General features: G+C 44.7%; 1 protein-coding gene across 1 annotated transcript in view; it reads left to right on the forward strand.

The window, feature by feature from the left end:
• The first annotated feature begins 307 nt into the window (after positions 1–307).
• LOC142590773 (uncharacterized) overlaps positions 308–24,573 on the forward strand; it is a 46,000-nt gene continuing 21,734 nt past the window's right edge. Inside the window, exons 1-2 of the mRNA XM_075703193.1 lie at positions 308–506; positions 8,635–9,385. Of these exons, the coding sequence (XP_075559308.1) occupies positions 308–506; positions 8,635–9,385 (950 nt within the window). The remainder of the gene's footprint in view (positions 507–8,634; positions 9,386–24,573) is intronic.

Below are 24,573 nucleotides of genomic sequence, written 5' to 3' on the forward strand. Positions count from 1 at the left end.
TTTTGAAGGCTTTGAGGGTTGGCTTGAACAGTATGAGAGAGTTGCCAAGGCGAATCGTTGGACCTGGGAACAGAAACTCTTGTATGTGTACTTCGCCCTGGCAGACAGCGCTTGTACATGCTACGGGAACCGGGACGGCACACTGTCTTACTGGTACGAATTTTGGCAGCAACTTTTGGATACCTTTGTCAACGATCATCGCAATTTGGCTCAGCAACTCATCGAATCACGTATACAAAAACCGAATGAGAGCGTTGCCATGTTTGTGGAGGACATGACCCGCCTCTTTTGCTGAGCTCATCCCGTGATGTCTGAAACAAAGGAAATCCGACATTTGATGCGAGGCATGAAGGAGCAGCTGTTTGCCAGTCTTCGGAACTTGCCGACAACTGTTGTGGAGATCATCAAGGAGGCTACTATGATCGAGCGCGCACTTCAGCAACAGTGCCGCGAATACAATCGATCAAGCAACGTCTCGATCAGTGCCGCTGCACTGACTGCCAGCAGTGAGTGTTCCCTGCGTAAGCTCATCCGTGAGGTTATTTAGGAGGAGTGGGAGGTAGTACGGCAGGAAATCAGGCAAGCTTTTCTTTGCCTGAATCGCTACCAGACCAGCGGTCTATAAACTACACGTCGGCCGTCCGTCATCCAACTCCAGCGCCGCACAGCTCACGGTCCCTACCTCGTCCTTACTACGAGTCGTTAACCCCTCCATACCACCCGCCGCCATCGCCGACCACACAGCCTAATGCGCCCGTGGAAACGCCGTCCTACTACCCTGCGCTGACTACTCCAACTTGGTCGCAAAGGCCGCCCATCAGTCAACCACTTGTTCGCAACATGGACTTGTTGCGCTCCATCGACCTAAGTCCACCTTGCTTTCATTGCAGGGAAGCCGAGCATGTTTATCGTTATTGCTCGTATCGTGACCCTGGATACCAGACCTTTGCAACCACCTGCCCTCGTGCTCGTTGGGACAACTGACACAACACCAGCACATCCACTCCAGCACAGCCATTCGCTCCACCATATTGTCGACCCCGCTCTCCGTCACCTGCACCGAGAACTTCACCGCACCGTCGCAGTTGCACCGATGTATTCCGGGGCAGGTCCCCTAGTTTTCGTCAGGGAAGCTAAAAGCAGCAACCTTTGGGGGAAAGGTTGCCGCCCGTTGAGATGGTACAACACCCCCAACGCCATCAGTACGACTGAACCATAGGACGTCACTGACCCTAGTAGAAATCGTTAGCGGCAACCTCACCATTTACATAGACGGACACCCAGTGACAGCGTTAGTAGATACTGGCACGGACTTGTCTATAAAAGTCATAGGTCGCTGATCGCCTTTAGAAGGTCTAGACTTCATGGACGGGCACCCCACATAAGAACTGTAGGAGGCCAGCTGATGGACGCCCACAGGACCACTAGGATTAATATCGGTGCCTCGGCCTTCGTTGCTACTTTTGTCATTTTGCCGGAGTGCTGCAAAGACCTGATCTTGGGAATGTATTTTCTGCATGAAGACGTTGCCATTATATACATTCCAGACAGGTTGGTCACATTTAGGATGGGCCCAGGTTCGCTTGTACTCTGTACAGAGCAGCGATATAGACATCTACCCGTCGCCGGTGATGACATGACCATCCCACCGCGCTCTTGCTCCCTTTTGTTGGTGACATGCAACATCTAGAACAACTCCAACACTGTCGCCGAACAAATTCCGGCACTGCTGTTCAGCCATGGCATATCCGTTGCAAGAGGCAACATCAACATTAACTGTGGACACACAGAAGTTCTTGTAACAAACTTTAGTCATGAGTGCAGGCACCTTACAAGAGGTATGACACTCGCGCACGTTGAAAAGTTCAGTAAGGTCACAGACTGCTTCGCTGTAAGGCAAGGTGGTTCCACCAGCCTGTGTCCTGTACCTCCAGATCTATCCATCAATGTTGGCCCAAGCTTGCTGCCCGTGCAGAAACAAAGCCTCCTGGCATTTGTACATCAATCAGTTTCAGGACTGCTTCTCGTCGACATCAAGAGTTGGTGAAACACCGTTGACCAAACATCGAATTACCATTGATACAGCCAAGCCCATACGGCAGAACCTGTATCAGGTGGCCCCACAGGAATGCAAAGCCGTAGAAAGTCCGGAAAAGATAATCCTTCAAGACTACGTTATTCAGACATCAAAGAGTCCTTGGGCGGCGCCAGTGGTGTCAGTAAAGAAAAAATAAAAAAATGGTGGCAGCTTACGCTTTGCATTGATTACCGCAAGCTCAATCAGATCACCACGAAAGACGTTCACCCACTACCTTGTATAGACGATTCCCTCGATGGACTTCGACATGCACGTTACTTCTCGTCGATGGATTTAAGGCGCGGTCACTGGCAAATAGAAGTTGACGAGAGAGACTGAGAAAAAACTGCATTGGTGACACCTGACGGCCTCTATGAATTTAACGTGCTTCCCTTCGGCTTGTGCTCTGCGCCGGCAACATTTCAGCAGCTAACAGACACAGTACTCGCAGGCCTCCAGTGGCAAACTTGTTTACTATACTTGGACGATGTGATTGTATTTTCTGCAACTTGACGAGCACCTCAGGAGACTACATGGGGTTTTTCAAGCCATCTGATCTGCCAGTCTCACGCTGAAGCCGGGAAAATGCCGCTTTGGCTTTGAAGAGCTTCTTTTCCTCGGTCATGTTCAGCAATGAAGGTGTACGGTCTGATCCCAACAAAATAGATGCCGTTGCAATTTTTCTAGCGTCATCTGACAAAAAAAAGGCAATTAGGCGATTTTTAGGACTGTGCGCCTATTACCAATGCTTCATTCAAAACTTTTCACGAATTGCGTCACTATTGACACGCCTCACCAGGGAAGGTGTTGCATTCGTATGGGGTGAAGAACAGCAACAAGAGTTCAACGAGCTGCGCCAATGCCTCCAAAACCCCCAGTCCTCGGACACTTTGACGAAGACGCCCTGACAGCGGTTCACACAGACGCCAGCAATATCTGCTTAGGAGCAGTACTCGTGCAATAGCAAGACGGCGCTGAACGAGTAATAGCTTATGCAAGCAGAACCCTCTCCTGTACGGAAGCGAATTATTCCACCATGGAAAAAGAGTGCCTCGTGGTAGTGTAGGCAGTTTTGAAATTTCGCCCGTATTTGTATGGCCGCTCCTTTAATGTTGTCAGTGACCACCACTGCCTTTGTCGGCTGATGAGCTTAAATGATCCATCAGGACGATTGGCGCGCTGGAATCTTAAGCTTCAAGAATTTGACATGGTTATTGTCTATAAATCGGGAAAGCAGCATACGGATACCGATTGCCTTTCTCACGCCCTATACGAATCTGCCAATGCACAAGGTGATGATGATGCAACCTTTGTAGTTGTCAACACAGCTACAATCGCACGGCAACAAAGCGACGACCTGGAATGGCAACCCACTGTTAGTTCCTTAGAGGGTCGCACTTCCGTTGTCCCAAGGCTTTTTGCAAGAGGACTGCTATCATTTTGCTTGCGTAACGACATCCTGTATAAGGCGAACTTCTCTCTGAACTGAAGCACCTACTTAGTCGTTGTCCCAACACCCCTCAGCAGTGAAGTATTACAGGTATGCCATGATGAAGCAACATCCAGTCACTTGGGCTGCACACGAACGCTGTGTAGGGTGAGGCAAAGATACTATTGGCCAAGACTCACGGCAACCGTTCAACAATAGGTCCAGAGATGCCTTGAATGTCAGCGGCGAAACGTGCCAGCAGTCACACCAGCAGGCTTCCACATTCTGTTGAAGTACCCGAAATTCCATTTGCTCAACACGGAATGGATCTTCTGCTGTGGGTCACAAATGGATTATCGTAGCCACAGACTACCTCACTTGCTGCACCGAAACCAAGGCTCTGAAGCGGAGCACAGCAAGTGAAGCAGTCCGATTTTTTATGGAGAATGTTGTACTGACGCACGGCACTCCAACTGTAATATTAGCTGACAGGGGAACCCATTTACAGCGGAGCTATTGGACACAGTATTAAGACTCAGTGGAACAGCTCACCAGGGAACAATGGCGTACCATCTGCAAATGAACTGATTGACAGAACGCCTGAATAAGACGTTCATGGTTATGCTCTCCGTGTACGTGGATGTGGAGCACAAGAACTGGGATAAAATCTTGCGGTATGTCACCTTCGCATACAAGACGGCTCAGCAAGAGACAACACAAATGACACCATTCCGTCTCCTACATGGTCGCGAAGTCACAATCATGCTAGATGCGATGCAGCCACTTGAATGCAATGGCATCAAAATGGATGCTGAAGACTTCACTTAGCGTGCTGAATAAGCGCGACAACTTGCTCACTTACGTGTTCATAGGCAGCAGGATTATGACTCCAGATGCTATAATCTTCGTCACCGACCAGTCTCCTACGAGCCTGGAAAGAGAGTTTGGGTTTGGACTACCATTCGTGGCATAGCCTTTCGGAGAAACTGTTAAGGCGCTACTTCGGGCCGTATGAAGTTTTTCAGTGGCTCATTGATGTCAACTATGAGGCTGCTCCCAATAGTCCGCATTGCTCAAGGCATCTATGGCATCTGCTGGAAGTTGTACACATGGTCCGGACGAAGTCCAATTTGTCTGAGTGAATTCACTGCACTGCAAGCTTGTCCTGGTCCTATTGCCGTGACGGTAAAGCATGGGGACGATGCTTTCTAGGAAGAGAAGCCAATGTCGCAACTAAAGGCCAGCAAGAGATCAGAGGAAGACGAATTGAGGGACACGACCAGCAACCATGCTCCCTTTAAAAAAGAAGACGAAGTTTGCGTGTCGGCTCTTGTGGTCTCTGAATGCAGAGATGGTTATTGTTTCTTACATCCTGGTCATTTGTCCCATTTTTTTAATGTCACAATATTACAAAAACTAACTGCATATCCTTACTTGTTAATACCATCTGTAATAGGAAAGGCCTGTGTGCTGAGGTTTGGCCACTATGCCGGTGCGTTGCTTTGCAGATAAACAGTATTTCCAAGTTCTCAGGACTTAATGTAACTGCACTCATAGAAGAACTTATTTTATTGTCTCATTATCATGTTTTTCACTGTGGCAATCACTCCTTTACTGCACTCAATACATTTTGAATGAAAGGTGGAAGTAATCAGAAATCTTGTCAAAAGTTTACATTATTTTGTCAGTAGCAAATCTTATAAATAAAGGAGACCTTGAAACGCTCAATCATAGCTTCTGCATGACTACGGATTGGTCTTTTTTCCCCATCTTGAAACAGAAAGTAGTTTGTGTCAGCCTGCACTATGCCATCAGATGCAACCTAGTGAAGCTAGACTGACAGGAAAAATCGATTGAAATTGTGGGCCTCTGGTTCCATACTGTATGGCAACATTGTGCTGTGGCAGGATGAATACAAGTACCGCTTAAGATGTCCGTCAAAACGATGATTGTTGGCCATCGTCTTGTTGAAAAGGAGCCACCTTCGTCGTTCCTGTGCGAGGTCACGGTGTAGCCAACGACGTCACATGCACATGGTGGCCAGTAAAACATTGTACATTCTTTGGCGTGAGTCAAGAACATGTGAAAGATCTTTAAAATTCATTTTCAGGAAAAATAAGTGACTTGCAGTCAATCGTTTGGCATAGATAATCAGTGTAAATGAGAACATATCTTCAAAATTTTATTAAGGTCAGTGGGCATCAAAAAATCACCTGAGGTGCTCTTTAAAGATCCCCAGCTGGCCAATATTCATCCGCAGTCCCCTACTATGGCCTGCCTCATAATCGGATCATAGTTTTGGCACATAAAACCCAAGAACTATCATTTTTTTCATTTTTATTGCCTGCTTACTCTACTTGCTGTAGTCCTTCATCGAGCCTTCTTTCTTGTGGCTCTTCTTAAGCCGTGCCATTGTCATCTTGCACATTAGCATTCCTTTACAGTAATTGAGTGATCTGTACTCATTATGAATTGAGTGTTTGTTTTTGAGCACTATATAAATCAATGAGCTTAGTGAGCGTAATTGTCTGTTTTCCTGTTGCTTATGCTTATATATAAATAACCTTCTTTGCAATTGTTTGTTAAAAAGCCAATTATTTTCTCTCCTAATGCCACTACATTTTGCATTTCATTGTTTTGAGTGTACCAGAGAAGTTGAGTGATAACACTTGGAATTCCATTTATATTTGCCATTGAATGTACTTTTTATGAGGCATTCAACAGCAATTAAAATTTTTAGCAGAGTGCTGCGATCCACATTGTTACTTCATTCGTCCAACTAGGGTACCAGAAGTCCTGCTTTCACCGGTGGGCCATGTTTCTCTAGTTATGTTTTTGTAAGATCGTGTTTTGACAGCCATGCAATAAATACGCTGTGCACAATGCCATTGTACAAGTGGTTAGAGTATGGGCCAGTCCCGTTTTCTATCTCTCGAAAAGATTCTCCAGAATCGCCTTTGTGCCAGCCTCTGATTGGAGAGTTCTTAAACACTAAAATCTTATTTCATAGCATGTGTTCTTTTGTTCTAATCTCCAAGAATTAGGTGTGCTTTGCTTACTATGTTCATAAATATGCAATAATGCACCTATTTTTGTAAAATACACATCGGAATATATGATTGCTTTAAGCACAGTGGCTGGCCATTAAGGTATTGTATGGAGTACTAGATGGTTACTGTACACAATTTATTTTATGCTGTGCAATGCTAATTTTCTTATGTGTGGTAAAAGCAGTGGTTTACTATGGTACATCGTTAGTTGTGTTCTCTACAATAGACATGACCATAAGCTGCATTCATTGGCTGTGTTTCTTGTTCTTTATTGAAGTGCTTCTGGCATTGCTAGACAATGCTATTTATATTCTTCAGTGTGATTTATTCATCTAGTAATTTTTTTATTGATATTGATGTCTCATGCTAAAAGAAAGGAGTAATTCAAAACAACTCGAGCGATGAAATAAGTGTAAATACTGAAGCAGCAGCTGACCACACACTGCAGAGGTCATTCTGCATTGCTGTTTGTTATGGTTATTATGTATGTGGTAAATGCCTCAGATGGTGCAATACCAGCATAAGACCACGAAACACCTTTACTAATGAAGCGTGGTCGAAAAAGGGCATCTGGTCTCATTTCAGAACTTCATTGCTTACGTGTGTTTCTTGTTATCTTGGGAACCATGTGTCATTGCATTAATTAAATAAAAAGGTGGGGTGGGGGGGCAGTAGAGAGAGAAAATAATGCAGAGAAAGGCAGGGAGGTTAACCAGAGGTAGTTCCGGTTGGCTACCCTGCGCAGGGGGGAGGGTTAAGGGGAATAAGAAGAGAAACAGAGCAAAAGGGGGAGATAGAGAGAGAGAGACAAGCAGGAACAAAGCGCTTACACTACAAAGCGGAAGGAGGAAGGGCAGTATTACTTCTGTACTGTCAGTGCAACGGGGTGACCTCACATTCCTAGGTTTGTGTTGCTACAGACTTTTGATTGAGGATGAAGTGCTTGTCCAAGAGAAGGGTCATCTTGCCATTCCACTATTAATGCCAGATGATCATCATTTCTACTGTTTTGGTATTTGCATGTTCACTTGTGTTGCACGTGTTGCTGGTACATAGGCTGTGGTAAAGTGCACAAACGTTAATAAGAGGACACAATGGTTAACACAGGCTAATACTACGATGTAGAAATGGTTGTGCTCGAAGTGATTCAATTAAACAGAAAGCATCCTAAATAGCCGACAGTTACGTAATTATTTATCTGCACTGTTACACATCCAGTACTGTATCAATGTGATAAGCATTAAGGATAGCATTAAGTTTTGAAGATAGCTTGAAAACTTTGCTACTTCATTTGACTAAAGTGGCAGCACATACAAGGGCTGGACTCTAGCTCCTCTCAGTTGAATAATTTTTATAATGCGAAGCTTTCTTCGTGTGTATGTGAAAGTATGTGTGCATTTCACAAACCTGGTCAATAAAAAATCGCATATTCTCTTATTCTGCTGTCTGGACAATTGTGCACACCAAAGTAGTGCATGAAAAGAAATAGCAGTGATGAAAATAATGTTCAAAACATCTTGCATACAACATGAAATGCTTCTGGTTGGCTCTGTGCTGAAAATTTGAACATTAGGTAAAGTGTACATTGTTTCTAGTATAAAGTGTGTTAGTCAAATGAGTAAGGTGCTTGCTGTCATGACAGTATGTCATATAGCAGCTGCCTGCATTTTTAATTGTTTTTGACAATCTCTTACATCAGGCATATTTTTAGGGTAGCTATGTAGGTGCTTTCCAATTATGTTGTACATGAAATAGCTGATGTTCGTATACCTGACATGCCTGTCGAAAATTTACATGTGCGCATAGTCGTGTTGAACTCGCTGAATTCAAAATTCTGAAACGATTCTCTACCTTTACATTTTTTCATCATTGCGAAGATGCAGTATATGTGCTGAAACTCAATCTTAAATGGAGAAAATTTATTGTTGCCTGAAGGAAACATAAATATTCAGCAAATCAGAACAGTGCATTGTTAGACATCTTTTGAGATAGCCCTAAAAAGTACTGAACTAACAAAAGGCTCATCATTAGAACTAGCATCTGTGTGTTCTGATTTGGCATCTTGTAATTGCAATTTGTTTTTCATTGTGCAGGATCAAAGCATTCATCCCGCCCTACAACTACTGAGGATGACAAGTCTCAGCAAGCACACCTCCACCGTTGTGATAGCTGTGACTATGAAATTGGAAAAGTGTCCAATCTGAAAACGCACATCAGGGTCCACACAAAGGAGCGGCGATTTCATTGCCAATTGTGCTCTCTGAGATTCTCGCAGAAATCCTTTCTAATTAGTCATTTGCGCACTCACTCAGGCGAGAAGCCATTTCAGTGTGCTTCATGCTCACTGAGCTTCTCGAGAAAGGCCGATCTTAAAAGACACCTGCGTGTTCACACGGGCGAGCAGCCCTTTCAGTGTCATTTGTGCCCTCAGACCTTCTCACAGAGGTACAACCTGAATGCTCATTTACGTATCCACACAGGTGAGAAGCCATTTCATTGCCCTTCTTGCTCGCTGAGCTTCTCGCAAAAGACCACTCTTAACAAACACCTGCGTGTCCACTCTGGCAAGCGACCGTTTCAGTGTCATTTGTGCCCTCGGAGCTTCTCGCAGAAGAGCATTCTCAAGGATCACCTGCGTGTCCACACTGGCGAGCGGCCATGTCAGTGTCATTTGTGCCTTCGGAGCTTCTCACGGAGATCCAGTCTGAATGTTCATTTACTCATCCACGCGGGCGAGCGACCATACTGCTGCACCATCTGCTCCAAGTCCTTTGTTGTGGCCAGTCACTTGAAGAGACATATGAAAACAAAGCACCACGACAACCCTGAGTAAGTCAACAGCTATTTAGGTGTGCAGTATGTATTAGGCCGACTGTAATACATGAATCTACGTATCCACACAGTAGGCTGCAGGGGTTGTGGTTCATCGAGACGTATGGATATGTTCTAATATGTTAAGCTGCCAGCTTACTTCACAAAGTGTTTCAGCATAATCTTCCTTTTTGAACTAACCATATTCCTACAGTATTCCTTCATGTGCGGGCATAGCAGATTTATAAGCAATCGTCACTCAACCTTGCCCTCAAGACAAGGCTGTTTTGAATGAGATAGTCAGGATAAAGTCTGAACGTTAGGGCAGTCATCAGGAGTTGTTAGTCTCCTCCAAATATACTGCTGCCTAAATGAACATTCTTGTAAGTTAAATGGCTCGTCACCAGGTTTGGGCGCTGCCGACAGGCAAGGTGCATTGGTCCCGCAATGACAAATATTCAGCAAAGTATGAAACCATTCCACGGCACGAAAACCTGAAATATAAAATGAAAGACCGTGTGTCCTTTCTATGAAGGGGGCCTTGCTTTAAGCTGGGGAATGGGGGTCAGACACATAAATGCCTTTCCAATTACATTCAGTGTCCGATTTTTTTAACTTCTTAGGGACAGCGAAAACGTCCAAAAAGCTGGGCATTCCGAATCCATGACTTTTACTGCCCTTATTTGGTGCTTGGGTGACCGTACCGTGACAGGAAATGGTGGGTGTGCAGATGGGCATACATTTATCCTATGACACTGGCCCCTTGGTGTGCTCTTGGTGTGCTTCACCGCAATACATTGTGTATGTTTGATCGCATAATGGTGCTTTACTGTGGTGAAGCTGGCTTTCGGGAATGGGAATCATGCAACAAGACTTTTGCCATGCTTTGCACGCTACGAAGCCACCAGCAAGCATGGTCAAGTTGAAGTTAGTGCCATTGCTGATAGCGGTGGAGGCTTTCAATAAAAATATGGCAAAGAAGGAAAAAAAGCAAGCAAGCAAGCTGGGGGCTCATGATATACATGTGTTGTGGTTTCTCGTCTCTGGTATCAAAGAAAGCAGGAAAGAAACCTTACTTGCAGGCATTGGTAGAGGTAAAAAGGGTGTCCTTGTTAGTGAAGCTTGCCACCTGGCAACATTATAACCTCACATTTCAATTCCCGCTATCTCCTCTACTCATGAACCAGTTTTAAATTGTGAACCAGATATAGAAATTATTGCAGTGAAACACTCCCCAGACAGGTCTTTCAAGTTTCAGTGTCTAAGCAAAATTTCCAATAGAATTTTATTGGAGGCATGTTAAGAGGATAGGTGCTTAACAGGCCCCTGAAACGGTTCGGACAAATTTTGTAGATGCGTAGGGTACAGCTTAAGTAGAACATTCGCACCACAATTTAAGTGAAGCGTTATGTATTGATGGAGCTACAAGCGATTATAAGTTACCCTCCTCCCTAGCCATGCTTTTCCTCCTCAACTCATTCGCCGAGCGATCAGGGCTAAGCTCCGCCTTCACTGGTTGTGCGTCACAATGCGACGTCACATCGTCTACTTCCGGTTGTTTTGGAGCCCGCCCCCGCCCGTGCGAAACGTCTCCGCTAGTGGCTTGGCCATCAACTCCTAGCGAGAGCTATCGAAACAGCGTGCATGGCGAGCATTCTGTTATAGCGCCGAACATGTCTGGTATTCTGGTAATCACACGCTAGCAGAACGTTTTGGCAACGGTGAAGGCATAAACTCAAGCTGATGAAGGAATTTTAACGTAGACGTACGCGAGCTGCCTGATCGGTCCCCGCGGTCCAGCCACCCGCTGGCGCAGAGCTTAACCAGCCAAAGAAGAGCTAATATTGCTCTAACCAAGGGTAAAACATTTTAAATATTTACAAAAACAACATGTTAACGATTACACTCCTGCGAAAAATTTACACCAGCAGCAAAGAATAGATTTTGTTACTGCTACTGTGTGTGATTGAGCTCTATGCCACCAGGTAGCTGCACCGTGCAGGCCATTCACATTTGCGCTTCTATTCATCCCCTGAAACGACACACAAGGGGACATGGCCAGGCCCTGTCCCCTTGCACTTGCGTTTACCCTAATACCGGACTCGCGAAACGCTATTTTAGTAATCTTCTCGTGTAAAGTGACAGCTGCAATCGCGCAAATCCTGGCACCCATTGGATAGCGGCAGTCCGATGCGCTTCATCCAGTCTGCTCGTCTACTGGCTTGCAGAAGGACACGATGTTGCAGCTTGACATATTGCCAGTTGCTACATTTGCAGTCCACAACGCAACAAAGTCAAATCATAGCGCTCGCGAAAAGACAGACCGACACTGACGGCGGAGCTCTCGTCAAAGTCTGAGCACGTTGTAACACAAGCAGACGGCACTTGCTGTGTGCCGGAAGTGCTTAAGTGTACTGAAAAATTGTTCTTGTGCATTCTCTTTATGTTACTTTCTTTTTTTAAAAACAAATTAAATAACGTTCCAACTATTACAAACATGGTAGCTTTTGTTTGTTTACCATAAAATTGGAAAAATTATTGATCACGCGCCCTGGTCAGCGAATCGGATAGCTCGCCCCATATGGGCGATTTCCATCATATGGGTAGGGGCAGCTTAATATTCCGCCGAGAAGTGGGCAGCGATCGGCAGCGATGTGCATTTTTAAAACCTTACAATAAATTGCACGCTTTATGCGGAGCACATAGATGTGTCAATTAATGATCAGAAGGACCTACTCTAACGACTCAGTACGTTTGTAGAAAATCGTCAAAATCGTTGCAGGGTCCCTTTAAAGTTTTTATATCAGACCAGGACTAATTTTTCTTCAGCTGCGAAGGTTTCTTTGAGCTTTGTCCTGCAGTCAAGTGCATCAAAAACTTTCCCTGTCATATTTTTAAGTGTTAAAACAACCCTCAAACACTTTTAGAACGTAGAAATCTTTGCCGATCTGTAGAAGCTCCTGTGAACATATGAATCAAATATTAGCGCACTACATGTAGCAGGGAATTTACAGTCTCTTGCCAAAATGTGTGAAAAATAATTTGCTCTTGCCTCCGCAATGCTGTCATGCAGTGTCATCACCCGCCGTGGTTGCTCAGTGGCTATGGTGTTGGGCTGCTGAGCACAAGGTCACGGGATCGAATCCCGGCGCGGCGGCCGCATTACGATGGGGGCGAAATGCGAAAGCACTTGTGTACTTACATTTAGGTGCACGTTAAAGAACCCCAGGTGGTCGAAATTTCTGGAGTCCTGCACTACGGCGTGCCTCATAATCAGAAAGTGGTTTTGGCACGTTAAACCCCATAATTTAATTTTTAATGTTTTAAAGCAGTGTCATCGCAAGCAGTTGTACCCACCAACAGCTATCAGCTGCTTTTGTGATCACGAGAGCATTCTTAGTAATAGTACTTTAATTGCCAATATTGAGGTAAACAAATGACATATAGTTCTGTGATGTCAAAAAAGACAGAAAAATGATTTCATCTTTCCACTGCTGGTCTGGACACAACAGTTGCATAGCTGTGCCTGCTGCATGTGGACTCGTAGATAGTGACTGCATGATTTTTAGTGTTGTCTGCGGTGGATGCCTCGGGGTACTGCAATGAGCGCTCTTGCCACCTAGACGCTCCACTTTTGAGCATGGCACTAGTGGAGACGAAACGAGAGATAAAGCCACGGTGCAATAACTTCGTCCAACCACACTTATACTTCAAGGATATGGGGGAAAAAAATGTGGCAGGAGGTTCATAAGCCAACATAATTTAACAATGAGCTCATTCTGTGTTTACTTAGAAAAGTCTTTCTGGGCTCCTTTAATACTCTGAGCTATAGGAAGGACTTGTGTGCTCAGGTACAACCACTATATGGGTGCCTTGCTGTTTTGGAGCTAAACAGCATGTCCAAGTTATCAAGAACATTTATAGATTCACTTATAGAAGAACCTGTTTTGATCACTTTGTCATTTTCTAATCTAGAGAAGGCACCTTGCAGTATTCGTTTATTACTTCAGCTTGACTATGTTCTTGTTTTTTCTATCTTTCTTGAAACATCAGGTAGTCTACATAAGATTTCACTATGCTATGGGATTCACCTGAGTGAAGATGGGTTGATAGAAAAGCATGTTTAATTATGGTCCTCTGTATCAAAGCAGGTAGCATCTGGTTCATAGCGATGATTTTTCCATACAATCCATTCTTATATATATCTAAGTGGATTAAGATGCAGTCAAGCTGAAAAACGATCCATTGATTCATACTGTCATTGTATCTTGTCCCGACTTGTTTTTATGGTGTGGATTGTGTGAGCAGATTGGGCCAGCATGTGAACCTTTATTCAGTCATACTGTGCAAAGTTACGCATGCTGCCTTATGTACAGCCTTTGGTTCAGTTTTTTTAAAGTTCAGTTTCAGTTTATTACTCTTTAAATACAATGAATGGGTAAAAGACACTGTTCAGGTGAGGGTCCCAAAGTCAAAGACTGCAACGGGACCCTCGGTTAATAATAACATTGGAGAGATGTATTAAAGAAGAGCAAGCTAACTAACCCTTTGTGGGTCGAATTATTTGGAAAAAAAACTTTGCCAGGTGGTCAAATTTTTTTATTGCGGATCTTGAATGTAGAAGATGTATAAAGTCGGCAATAAATAGTAAAGAAAATTAGGAACAGTATTTTGGTGTTGGCATCACTCAGAACTGCAAAATGTTCAATAGTATTTCAGAGTGTGGTAGTTCTCAAACACGGGTCTCCGCACAGTGCCTTATCGCAGTCTGCACACCTAAAATGCGTGTATGTTCTTCTCTTGGAGCGACGAATTGTGTTGGCGCACACATGACGTCTTCTCTGCATGCGGCTGCCTTGGGCAGAGGTCTGAGGCACCCTCTCGCGTAAGTGCGTTGCCTTGTGAGCGGCAGTGATAAACAAGCTAAGAGCAGCGCCAATCAAGATAGAAATCAACTTCCGCTGCCCCTGCGATTGTGTGCCGATAAAGCGAAAAATCACGTTTCACGCGCCTCTGTTGCGATCATGCGGAGGAACCGAAACCGCGAAAGCGCGTTGCCGCTGAGAGCGAGAATACCTCGCGAGCGGTGATTATAAACAAGCTAAGAGCAGCGCCAATCAAGATAAAAATCAACTTCCACCGCCTCTGCAAGAGAGTGCCGACAAAGAGGAAAATGACGTTTCGCATGCCTCCGTTGCGATCCCGCGGCGAAACCGAAACCGCAAAAGGGGTGTTGCCGCAGTCTGCGCGACGCGCGGAAGCTAGAAATTAGTTCTGTTTATCTCCCCAAGAAGGTAGCACAAATTTCAAACGCTTCTTGTAAGTCCTAAGAGGTGGCAGCATCTCCCAGTGAGCACGCATCATCATGATGGCGCGAAATTTCAAACGGAGGGTCGAAACCGTACCCGTACGGCAAAGACCTTGTGGGACAGAAAACCGCCGCCGTACATGTACGGAAAAAACCTTAAGAGGGCTAAAAGAAACAAACACAGTCATGAAAATACAACATAGAAAAATTATATGAATGAAAACAAATTGTCTGTATACAAGCCTACAGTGCAAAAAAAAGAACTGTCAATACATACAAATGGCAAATGCAGGGTAATGAATGACTTAAACTTAGTTATAAATACAAAAAGCTTAAGGGCATGACTAAATGTATGAAAGAATGAAGATTTAATGCTGATGGGTAAACCATCTCACAGTTTTATAGCAGCGAATGATGATGTCATTCTTCCATAGTTATAATGAACCATAGGCAGAAGAAAATTGGAATTACGTGCGAACCTGTTATTATTATTATTATTGGTGGGGTACCTGAAATCAATGAATTGGTATGAAAGCTGTTTAGTAATTTATAAAACATAATTATTAGATGATAGTTGAACAAGCTCATTACAACAAGGATGTTGTTTTCACAAAGTAATAAAGTAGCACTCTTGAAAAACCCACTGTTAGTGATAATGCATATTGCTTGGTTTTGTAAATGTTGAATAGATAAGATATGACAGTGATATGTGTTTGCCCACAAAATCATGCCGTAAATAAGGTGACTGTGAATGAAGGAAATAATACGCTAATAATACGTCTTTGGAGAAATATTCTCTTGATTTAATTAATGCTCTAATACAGAAGGTACACTTTTGCCTAATGAAGGCAATGTGTTGAGAAAACTTAGGTTAGAATCTAATTTGATACCTAAAAATGATACAGTCAGAGACGGGAATGTGATGACCATCTAGAGTTATCTCAGTCAAGCCAGGTACTATTCTTTGGCTAGAACAGAAAATAATGAATTGAGTTTTCGAAGGATTGATAATCAAATGAGTGGAAGAACACCATGCAATAATATGGTCAAGCTCATTGTTTAGTTTGATTAAGATTGTTAATTGTCACTCAAGGAGATAGTAGTGTCGTCTGCATATAGGACACAACCTGCCAATTTAAGACACGTGGGTAAATCATTAATATAAATGGAGAATAGTAAGGGACGTAGTATGGAGCCTTGTGGTACACCTTGGTTAATAACTTAAGTATCAGAATAAGCACCTTCAAAACAAACTGTTTATTCTCTATCATGCAGGTAACTTTTTAGGAGTTTTTGTACTGGACCAGTAATGCCCAGGGCTTCTAGCATCCTTCAAAGTATGTTATGATTAATTGTATCAAAAGCTTTAGTGAAGTCCAAAAATGTAGAACCAACAAAGTTCCTCGTATCAATCGAGTGACAAATGTAGTCGGTTAGGGATATTAAACCTAAGTTAGTCGAACTGCCAATGTGAAAACCAAATTGGAAAGATTGCAACAAATTAAATTTTTTAAAGTAAATATTGCCGCGCTAGTACTCCACGAAGAAGATGACAACGTGGGTAGGCATGAGTGTTTTTGTCAAGGTGCAGTGAAGAAGAAGTCGCAGTTGCGCTTGGTATTAAAAAGGCGACCGTTCGAAGCGGCATTAATACTCAGCGGGACAGGAGTGGTGAAATCTTGTTTAACGTAATAGAAAATGCAGGGCTCATTGATATAGGAGTGTTGGGACAGGGAGCTCGCTCTTATACCTGAATTCAAGGTCGCTCTTACGTCCACCTTGATCGGATTTATGTTTCTTCATCACTCCTCTCCTGAGGACTGTCCTGTATTACTATGCCAGTTTCGTTCTCTGATCATTGCATGGTTATCGCAAAGATTGGCGAGAAATCTTTAACGAATTTCCGACCACAGTGGGCACTCTGGAAGCTTAACTCTGAGCTCCTAAATGATCAGGAATTTAGTAATCATGTGTGCATGGCCCTAAAAAATTCTCGTTCTACTGACTTGCCTTTATTTGCAGCTTGGGAACTCTTAAAACAAGAGGTTCGTACAGTGGCTATAGAAATTGGCTCGGTGAAATCATTCTATAGAAAGAATGAAGAAACAATACTTCTGTAGGGCCTACACAACCTTTATCAGATGGAATGCGAAATGCCAGGCACTTACATTGTTGACATAGAAAATCTTAAATGTGAGTTGCAAAAGTATGATGCACTGTGTTACAGAGGTGCGCGAGTTCGATCTTGAAATAGGCGAGCTCTGCCGTCTGAGCAGCCAACACGTCAAGCTGTACTTGACGAGCGACGTCACGCTGCTTCCAAAGTAATTTCGGAAATATACTCCGAAAGTAGTCTTCTAACAAATACGAATGACATAATTTCTAAGTTCGAAACTTACTACAGTGTGTTGTTTAGTGCCCTACCTGATGATCACGATGCAAAAGTCTTAGACAGTTTTGTGTCTCTTGTAAAACCTTTACAGGATGATGACTGTGCATTCATTAGTGATACCCTTAGGATTCAAGAAAGTGAGCTAGCTATTGATCAGCTGCCTCTGTCGAAAACGCCCGGCCCTGATGGACTTTCCTGTGAATTTTACAAAGCTTTCAAATCAATTATCAGTTCCATATTATTGGACATTTTTATTACAAGTTTAGAGGTAGACGCCCTTCTGCAATCTTTTTGCAAAACCCACACAGTTTTAATTCCCATAAGTTCAGATAAGGAGAAACTGCGTTCTGTTGAAAGCTACCGACCAATCACATTTTCAAATGTGCATTATAAAATTTTTGCAATAGTTTTATCGAATAGATTGCAATTTGCGATGTCAATTCTCACTGGTTCCCACCAGATGTGCGGAATTAGGGGCCGATCCATTCAAACCAACACACGTATCGCCCGTGCAAGTCTTCAGTACTGTTACGGTTCCACTGAGCAGCTTGCAATGCTCCAGGTAGACCTTGCTAAAGCTTTTGATTGTGTCAGTCACTCCTATTTATTTTGTCTTCTGGAGCATGTCACTGTTGGCTCCATTGTGCTTAAAGGCGTTAAGCTTTGCTATACGTGTTGTACTACTCGTTTAGTTATTAATGGCCAACCCTCTGAACCCATTTCATTTGCTCTTCAGTAAAACAAAGATGCCCGATGTCCCCATTACTATTTGCCCTTTAATTGGAACCGCTATGCTTAAGCGTAATTCAGTCGAGTTACATCCATCGCTTCAATATACTAGGTAATGAAGTAAAAGTCTTGGCTTATGCAGATGATTTAACATCCTTCTGCACGGAGAAGTCCAGTGTTGAAAAGATAGTATCAACAATAGAGGAATTTGGCAGCGCGTCAGCAGCACGAATGAACTCCTCAAAAAGTTTAGGCTTATGCTGTGGCTCATGGTGCTATACACCAGAACAGTTCGCAGGCGTTAAGTGGACCGGTGTCCCGCCAGAGTATCTTGGCGTGCCGCTAGACACATATAGATTAAGTGCACACTATTGGAAAGAACGGGTTTCGACTCTACAAAGTTACGCCCAGACATTCGTTTCACACCGACTTTCCATTTTTGGGAAAGCTGAAGCCTGCAATAAGTTCTTGGCAACAAGAATTTACTATGTATTGCAAGTTATTCGCCTACAATACTGCTTGACAGGAAACTACTGGAATGACACTGTTCAGCTTGGTCCACGGTCGTGAAGCCACGGCAATGCTGGATGCCATGCTGCTGCACGAGTTTGACGACCTACCTACCTACTGACGTTGACGAATTTACTCAGCGCGCCGAAGAAGCCAGACTGCTTGCCCACATACGTCTCTGCATTCAGCAAGACCAAGATGTGAAACGGTACGATCTTCGACACAGGTCTGTTTTCTACACTCCCTGCGACAAAGTATGGGTCTGGATACCCATACGCCTTCGTGGACTCTCCGAAAAGCTCCTCAGACGGTACTTTGGGCCATACAGAGTGATCTGCCACCTGACCGACGTCAATTATGAGGTAGTTCCAGACAAGGACAATAGCTCCAGTCGTCACAAGCACTTATCCGAAGTGGTTCATGTGGTATAGACGAAGCCGTCCCTGTCGACTTAACTTTTGCTTTTTTTGTTCTTGTTTTTTTTGTATGCGTGTGTGTGTGAGACTCTGTTCTGTGGTACCCTGTCCGATTGTCCCATTGTCCCGATTGAATTGTGCATCGGGGCGATGCTTCCTTCGGAGGGACACAAAATTCGCGCCAGTACTCCATGAAGAACATGACAATGCGGGTAGGCATGAGCATTTTTGTCAAGGCGCAGTGAAGCAGAATTCACAGTTGTGCTCCGTATTAAAAAGCCGACCCGCCGCTGTGCCTCCTGAATAGCGCTCTACGACCTGTTTTTGACGTTGCGACAATATTTAGGTGCTTACAAAATAATTTCTCAACAACTTTACTAATCAACGAGAGGATAGAAATAGGACAATAGCTAAACACCTCCGTTTTATCACCTTTCTTTTGTACAGGAATAACCTTAGCCTTTTTAAGTGAAGTGGGAAAAATACCACACTTAGAAATATTGTCGCAGCACTGTGCGGCTGAGGCAGAGAAAGAAGTAGAGTGTGCACGTGATCTCTGGGTACTCTGCGCCGGCTGGGCCTGGCCTGTAGCTTCCCTCTTGGACCTCGTTTCACCCTGTAAATAAACATCATTCGTACCATCTTTGGTGGACATGCAGGGTAAATCTTGGACGATCCTGGATGACCCAGCTCTACCAACTGTCCGACAGAGTAGACGCTTGGCTAGTTTACGACCACAAGCAGCGGACATGGCGGATTCCGAAGAAGACAACGATGACCCCACCTGTGGCGGACCAGACCGCAATCACGCAGGTCAGGCTGGCTACTGAACACCGCTGTGACAGACACCCACTTTTTCGGGGAAGGCGAACGAAGACCTCGACGACTGGCTTAAATACTACAACAGAGTGAGTCGCCACAACCACTGGAGCACTGCGAAGCAGTTCGATAACATATTTTTTTTTTCTCGCTGGAACCGCGCTCCTCTGGTTTGAAAACCACGAGAGCATTCTGACAAGCTGGGATAATCTTGTAGAAGAATTCACCAAGTGCTTGGGGGCCCGATCTCTAAGAAAAAGAAGGCTGAGCAGACGCTTTCCTGACGAGCTCAATTACCTGGCGAAACGTGTACAATGTACATAGAGGCTGTTCTGAAATTATGCGGAATCGTCAGCGCTACCATGACAGACGAAGACATAGTAGGACATCTGCTTAAAGGAATCGCTGAAGATGTTTATAATTTTCTTATAACAAAGGAAAGTCTTAGTACTCCGTCTGATCTGAAGAAACACTGCCAAGCGTTTGAAGCGCTGAAAATGAGAAGGATTGGGCCAAAGTTTGGACGCTTGGACAATGTTAGTACTATTGCAAGTGTGTCCGGCCCAACCCACGACGACATCTCGGTGATTCGGCAAGTGGTTAAAGAAGAGCTTGAATGCCTTAAAGTTGTTGACGACGCTCATGTGTGCCACCAGTGTGCATTTGATCATCGCTCTCGTGTGGCACCGGCCACCTGGGCACCTCAGAGTTACCGAGAACCTCGCAGGACCTATGCTGATCATACGGAGAGCAGCAACTTGCCACCACAACCGACAAGTCTGGGATGCCGACAAGATGCACCACAACGATTTGTTCTGCGGGCTCTTCCCTCCTACAACCAGCCTGAGAGTACGTTTCTACCCATGACACCCATGTCACCGGTGTCACCCGTGACAAGCCGCGACCCCCACACTTGCTACAGCTGTGGTGTGCCTGGACACATTGTTAGATACTGCCACCGCCGCCAGCGGCATGCTCCACAGTTTAATTTCTACACACCCCGCGTGCCCGCTGACAAGCCCTGGCCGTATCCCAGTTCCTTCCAGCGGCTGCAGCAGGGACGCGCGAACCGCAGTGACTCCTCCGTTTCCGATCGCAGCCTCACACCACCACCGACACGACAACGACGCTCTCCATCACCTCGTTGTCGCTCGTTATCACCGCCGCCGCCGGGAAACTAGCTGGTGCGACTGACGGGGGTGAGGCCGCAATATGTTCATCTTCATCAAGACCCCCTTTGTAAAATTGTTTAAAAACAAAGTGTGCATTTTAGTTGGCAATGTGAGTGCTTTTGCTTTAGTTGACACCGGGGCGGCAGTTTCTGTTATGAGCCTGTCCTTCAAAAATCGTCTTGGACAAAACGTTATGTTTTCTTGGGATCGGAACGCTACCTTTCGTGGAGTTGGCGGGGAAATGTTACGCCCACTTGGGGTCTGTTCTGTTTCAGTTACGATAGGGGACCAGACATTTCAAAGTGAATTTACTGTGCTTGCACGTACAATGCATGACATTATTTTAGGAATTGATTTCTTGCGTGAGGGGGGGGCAACTTTGGATTAAGGAAGTGGCGCGATTTCTCTTCGCTGTGACGCGCGAACTTTAATCACACTTTAATCAGCACCAGTGATGCTGCCGACGTTCTCGCCATGTCAAAAGATGTGTGTTTGCCCCCTCAGACTGCAGTTTTTGTACCTGTCAATACTACTCGCCCTCATACAGGTTCTTGTTGTGGCTTAGCCGAGCCCGATTATAACAATGTGCTCAAGAAAAATGTGATAGTCCCTCACTCCCTCGTTGTCACCACTGATGGTTGTACTCGTTTTTGGACAGTGAATGTTTCAACCCAATCCATAACATTGCCGCTAGGACTTAAACTGGCAAGTTTTGATGAACAAGCCATTGTCAGCATCGGAACGGTCGAAATGTCAACTGCCGAAAAATAATCCAACCCTGATTCCAACCATGATAATTATGCTGACTTTAAGCGCATGATTAAGAAGTCGCTGTCTTCTAGTGAGCAGTGTCTGCTGGAAGCTGTGCTCGCTCGCTACGCCACAGTGTATGATTTTGCTCATGGCCAACGAGCGTCCCATACACCACCGGCGTCTCGTATGCAACACCGCATCCATACAGGGCAAGCAACGCCAATTCTTCAGAAGCCCTACCGCGTTTCTCCTTCAGAGAGAAAAGTCATCGCCGAGCAGGTCGAAGAAATGTTAAAGGAGTGATCCAGGAATCGTGTAGCCCTTGGGCTGCTCCTGTGATCCTAGTGAAGAAAAAAGACAACTCATGGAGATTCTGTGCGGATTATCGCTACCTAAACACCGTCACAAAGAGAGATGTGTACCCCCTACCACGAATAGATGACGCCGTCGACTGCCTCCACTCCGCGTCATATTTCTCTTCTGTTGATATGGATAGAATTGAACATGCTCTCAGGAACGGAAGAAGCCTAAAAACAGTGAAGAAGAAACTAGGAATTGGCAAGAATCAGATGTATGCGTTAAGAGACAAAGCCGACAATATCATTACTAATATGGATGAGATAGTTCAAGTGGCTGAGGATTTCTGTAGAGATTTATACAGTACCAGTGGCAACCTCAACGATAATGGAAGAGAAATTAGTCCAGAGGAATTCGAAATCCCAAAGGTAACGCCGGAAGAAGTAAAGAAAGCCTTGGGAGATATGCAAAGGGGGAAGGCAGCTGGGGAGGATCAGGTAACAACAGATTTGTTGAAGGATAGTGGACAGATTGTTCTAGAGAAACTGGCCACCCTGTATACGCAATGCCTCATGACCTCGAGCGTACCGGAATCTTGGAAGAACGCTAACATAATCCTAATCCATAAAAAAGGGGACGCCAAAGACTTGAAAAATTATAGACCGATCAGCTTACTGTCCGTTGCCTACAAACTATTTACTAAGGTAATCGCAAATAGAATCAGGAACACCTTAGACTTCTGTCAAGCAAAGGACCAGGCAGGCTTCCGTAAAGGCTACTCAACAATAGATCATATTCACACAATCAATCAGGTGATAGAGAAATGTGCGGAATATAACCAACCCTTATATATTGCTTTCATTGATTACGAGAAAGCGTTTGATTCTGTCGAAACCTCAGCAGTCATAGAGGCATTACGGAATCAGGGTGTAGACGAGCCGTATGTAAAAATACTGAAAGATATCTATAGCAGCTCCACAGCCACCATAGTCCTCCATAAAGCAAGCAACAAAATCCCAATAAAGAAATGCGTCAGGCAGGGAGATACGATATCTCCAATGCTATTCACAGCGTGTTTACAGGAGGTATTCAGAGACCTGGATTGGGAAGAATTGGGGATAAAAGTTAATGGAGAATACCTTAGTAACTTGCGATTCGCTGATGATATTGCCTTGCTTAGTAACTCAGGGGACCAATTGCAATGCATGCTCACTGACCTGGAGAGGCAAAGCAGAAAAGTGGGTCTAAAAATTAATCTGCAGAAAACTAAAGTAATGCTTAACAGTCTCGGAAGAGAACAGCAATTTACAATAGGCAGCGAGGCACTGGAAGTCGTAAGGGAATACATCTACTTAGGGCAGGTAGCGACGGCGGATCCGGATCATGAGACGGAAATAATCAGAAGAATAAGAATGGGCTGGAGTGCGTTTGGCAGGCATTCTCAAATCATGAACAGCAGGTTGCCATTATCCCTCAAGAGAAAAGTATATAATAGCTGTGCCTTACTAGTACTCACCTACGGGGCAGAAACCTGGAGGCTTACGAAAAGGGTTCTACTCAAATTGAGAACGACGCAACGAGCTATGGAAAGAAGAATGATAGGTGTAACGTTAAGGGATAAGAAAAGAGCAGATTGGGTGAGGGAACAAACGCAAGTTAATGACATCTTAGTTGAAATCAAGAAAAAGAAATGGGCATGGGCAGGACATGTAATGAGGAGGGAAGATAACCGATGGTCATTAAGGGTTACGGACTGGATTCCAAGGGAAGGGAAGCATAGCAAGGGGCGGCAGAAAGTTAGGTGGGCGGATGAGATTAAGAAGTTTGCAGGGACGACATGGCCACAATTAGTACATGACCGGGGTTGTTGGAGAAGTATGGGAGAGGCCTTTGCCCTGCAGTGGGCGTAACCAGGCTGATGATGATGATGATGATGATGATGATGATTTACGGTCAGGATATTGGCAAATTCCCATGCACCCCTCAGACAAGGAGAAGACAGCCTTCGTGACACCTGACGGTCTCTTTGAATTCAATGTTATGCCTTTTGGCTTATGCAACGCTCCAGCGACATTCGAGCGATTTATGGATACCGTGCTCCACGGACTCAAATGGGAAATTTGCATGTGCTATTTAGACGACGTCATTATCTACGGCCGGACATTGCACGAGCACAATCAGCGCCTGTCGATCATTCTTGACTGTATCCAGCAAGCTGGCCTTATTTTAAACTGGAAGAAATGTCATTTTGGTGAGCGTCAAGCCCTCGTACTAGGCTTTCTGGTCGAGAAAGACGGCATACGACCAGACCCTGAAAAGATAGCAGCGGTTCGCGACTTCCAACAGCCACAAACGGTGAAAGATCTGCGAAGCTTTTTGGGCCTTTGCTCATATTTCCGGCGCTTTATCAAGAATTTCGCACAGCTTGCCTCTCCCCTCACGTCTCTCCTTCACAAAAACACCCCATACTTGTGAACTGCTGACTGTGAGTCGGCGTTTCAACAGCTTAAATTTTTGTTGACTTCTGGACCGGTACTGTGGCGTTTTGATCCGCAGCGGTGCAAATGTTGGCGCTGTGCTTGTTCAGCGCCAACAGACACTTACAAAAGCGGAGACAAACTACACCATTACTGAACTCGAGTGCCTAGCAATCATCTTCGCCATTCAGAAGTTCCGTCCTTATCTACATGGCCGTGCATTCACGATAGTGACTGACCATCATTCACTCTGTTGGCTGGTTGGGCGGCATGACCCGTCTGGCCGGTTGGCCTGCTGGGCTTTGCGCCTTCAAGAATACAGCTTTTCCGTTA

Source organism: Dermacentor variabilis, chromosome 8, assembly GCF_050947875.1.
Source record: "Dermacentor variabilis isolate Ectoservices chromosome 8, ASM5094787v1, whole genome shotgun sequence".
Taxonomy (NCBI): Eukaryota; Metazoa; Arthropoda; class Arachnida; order Ixodida; family Ixodidae; genus Dermacentor; species Dermacentor variabilis.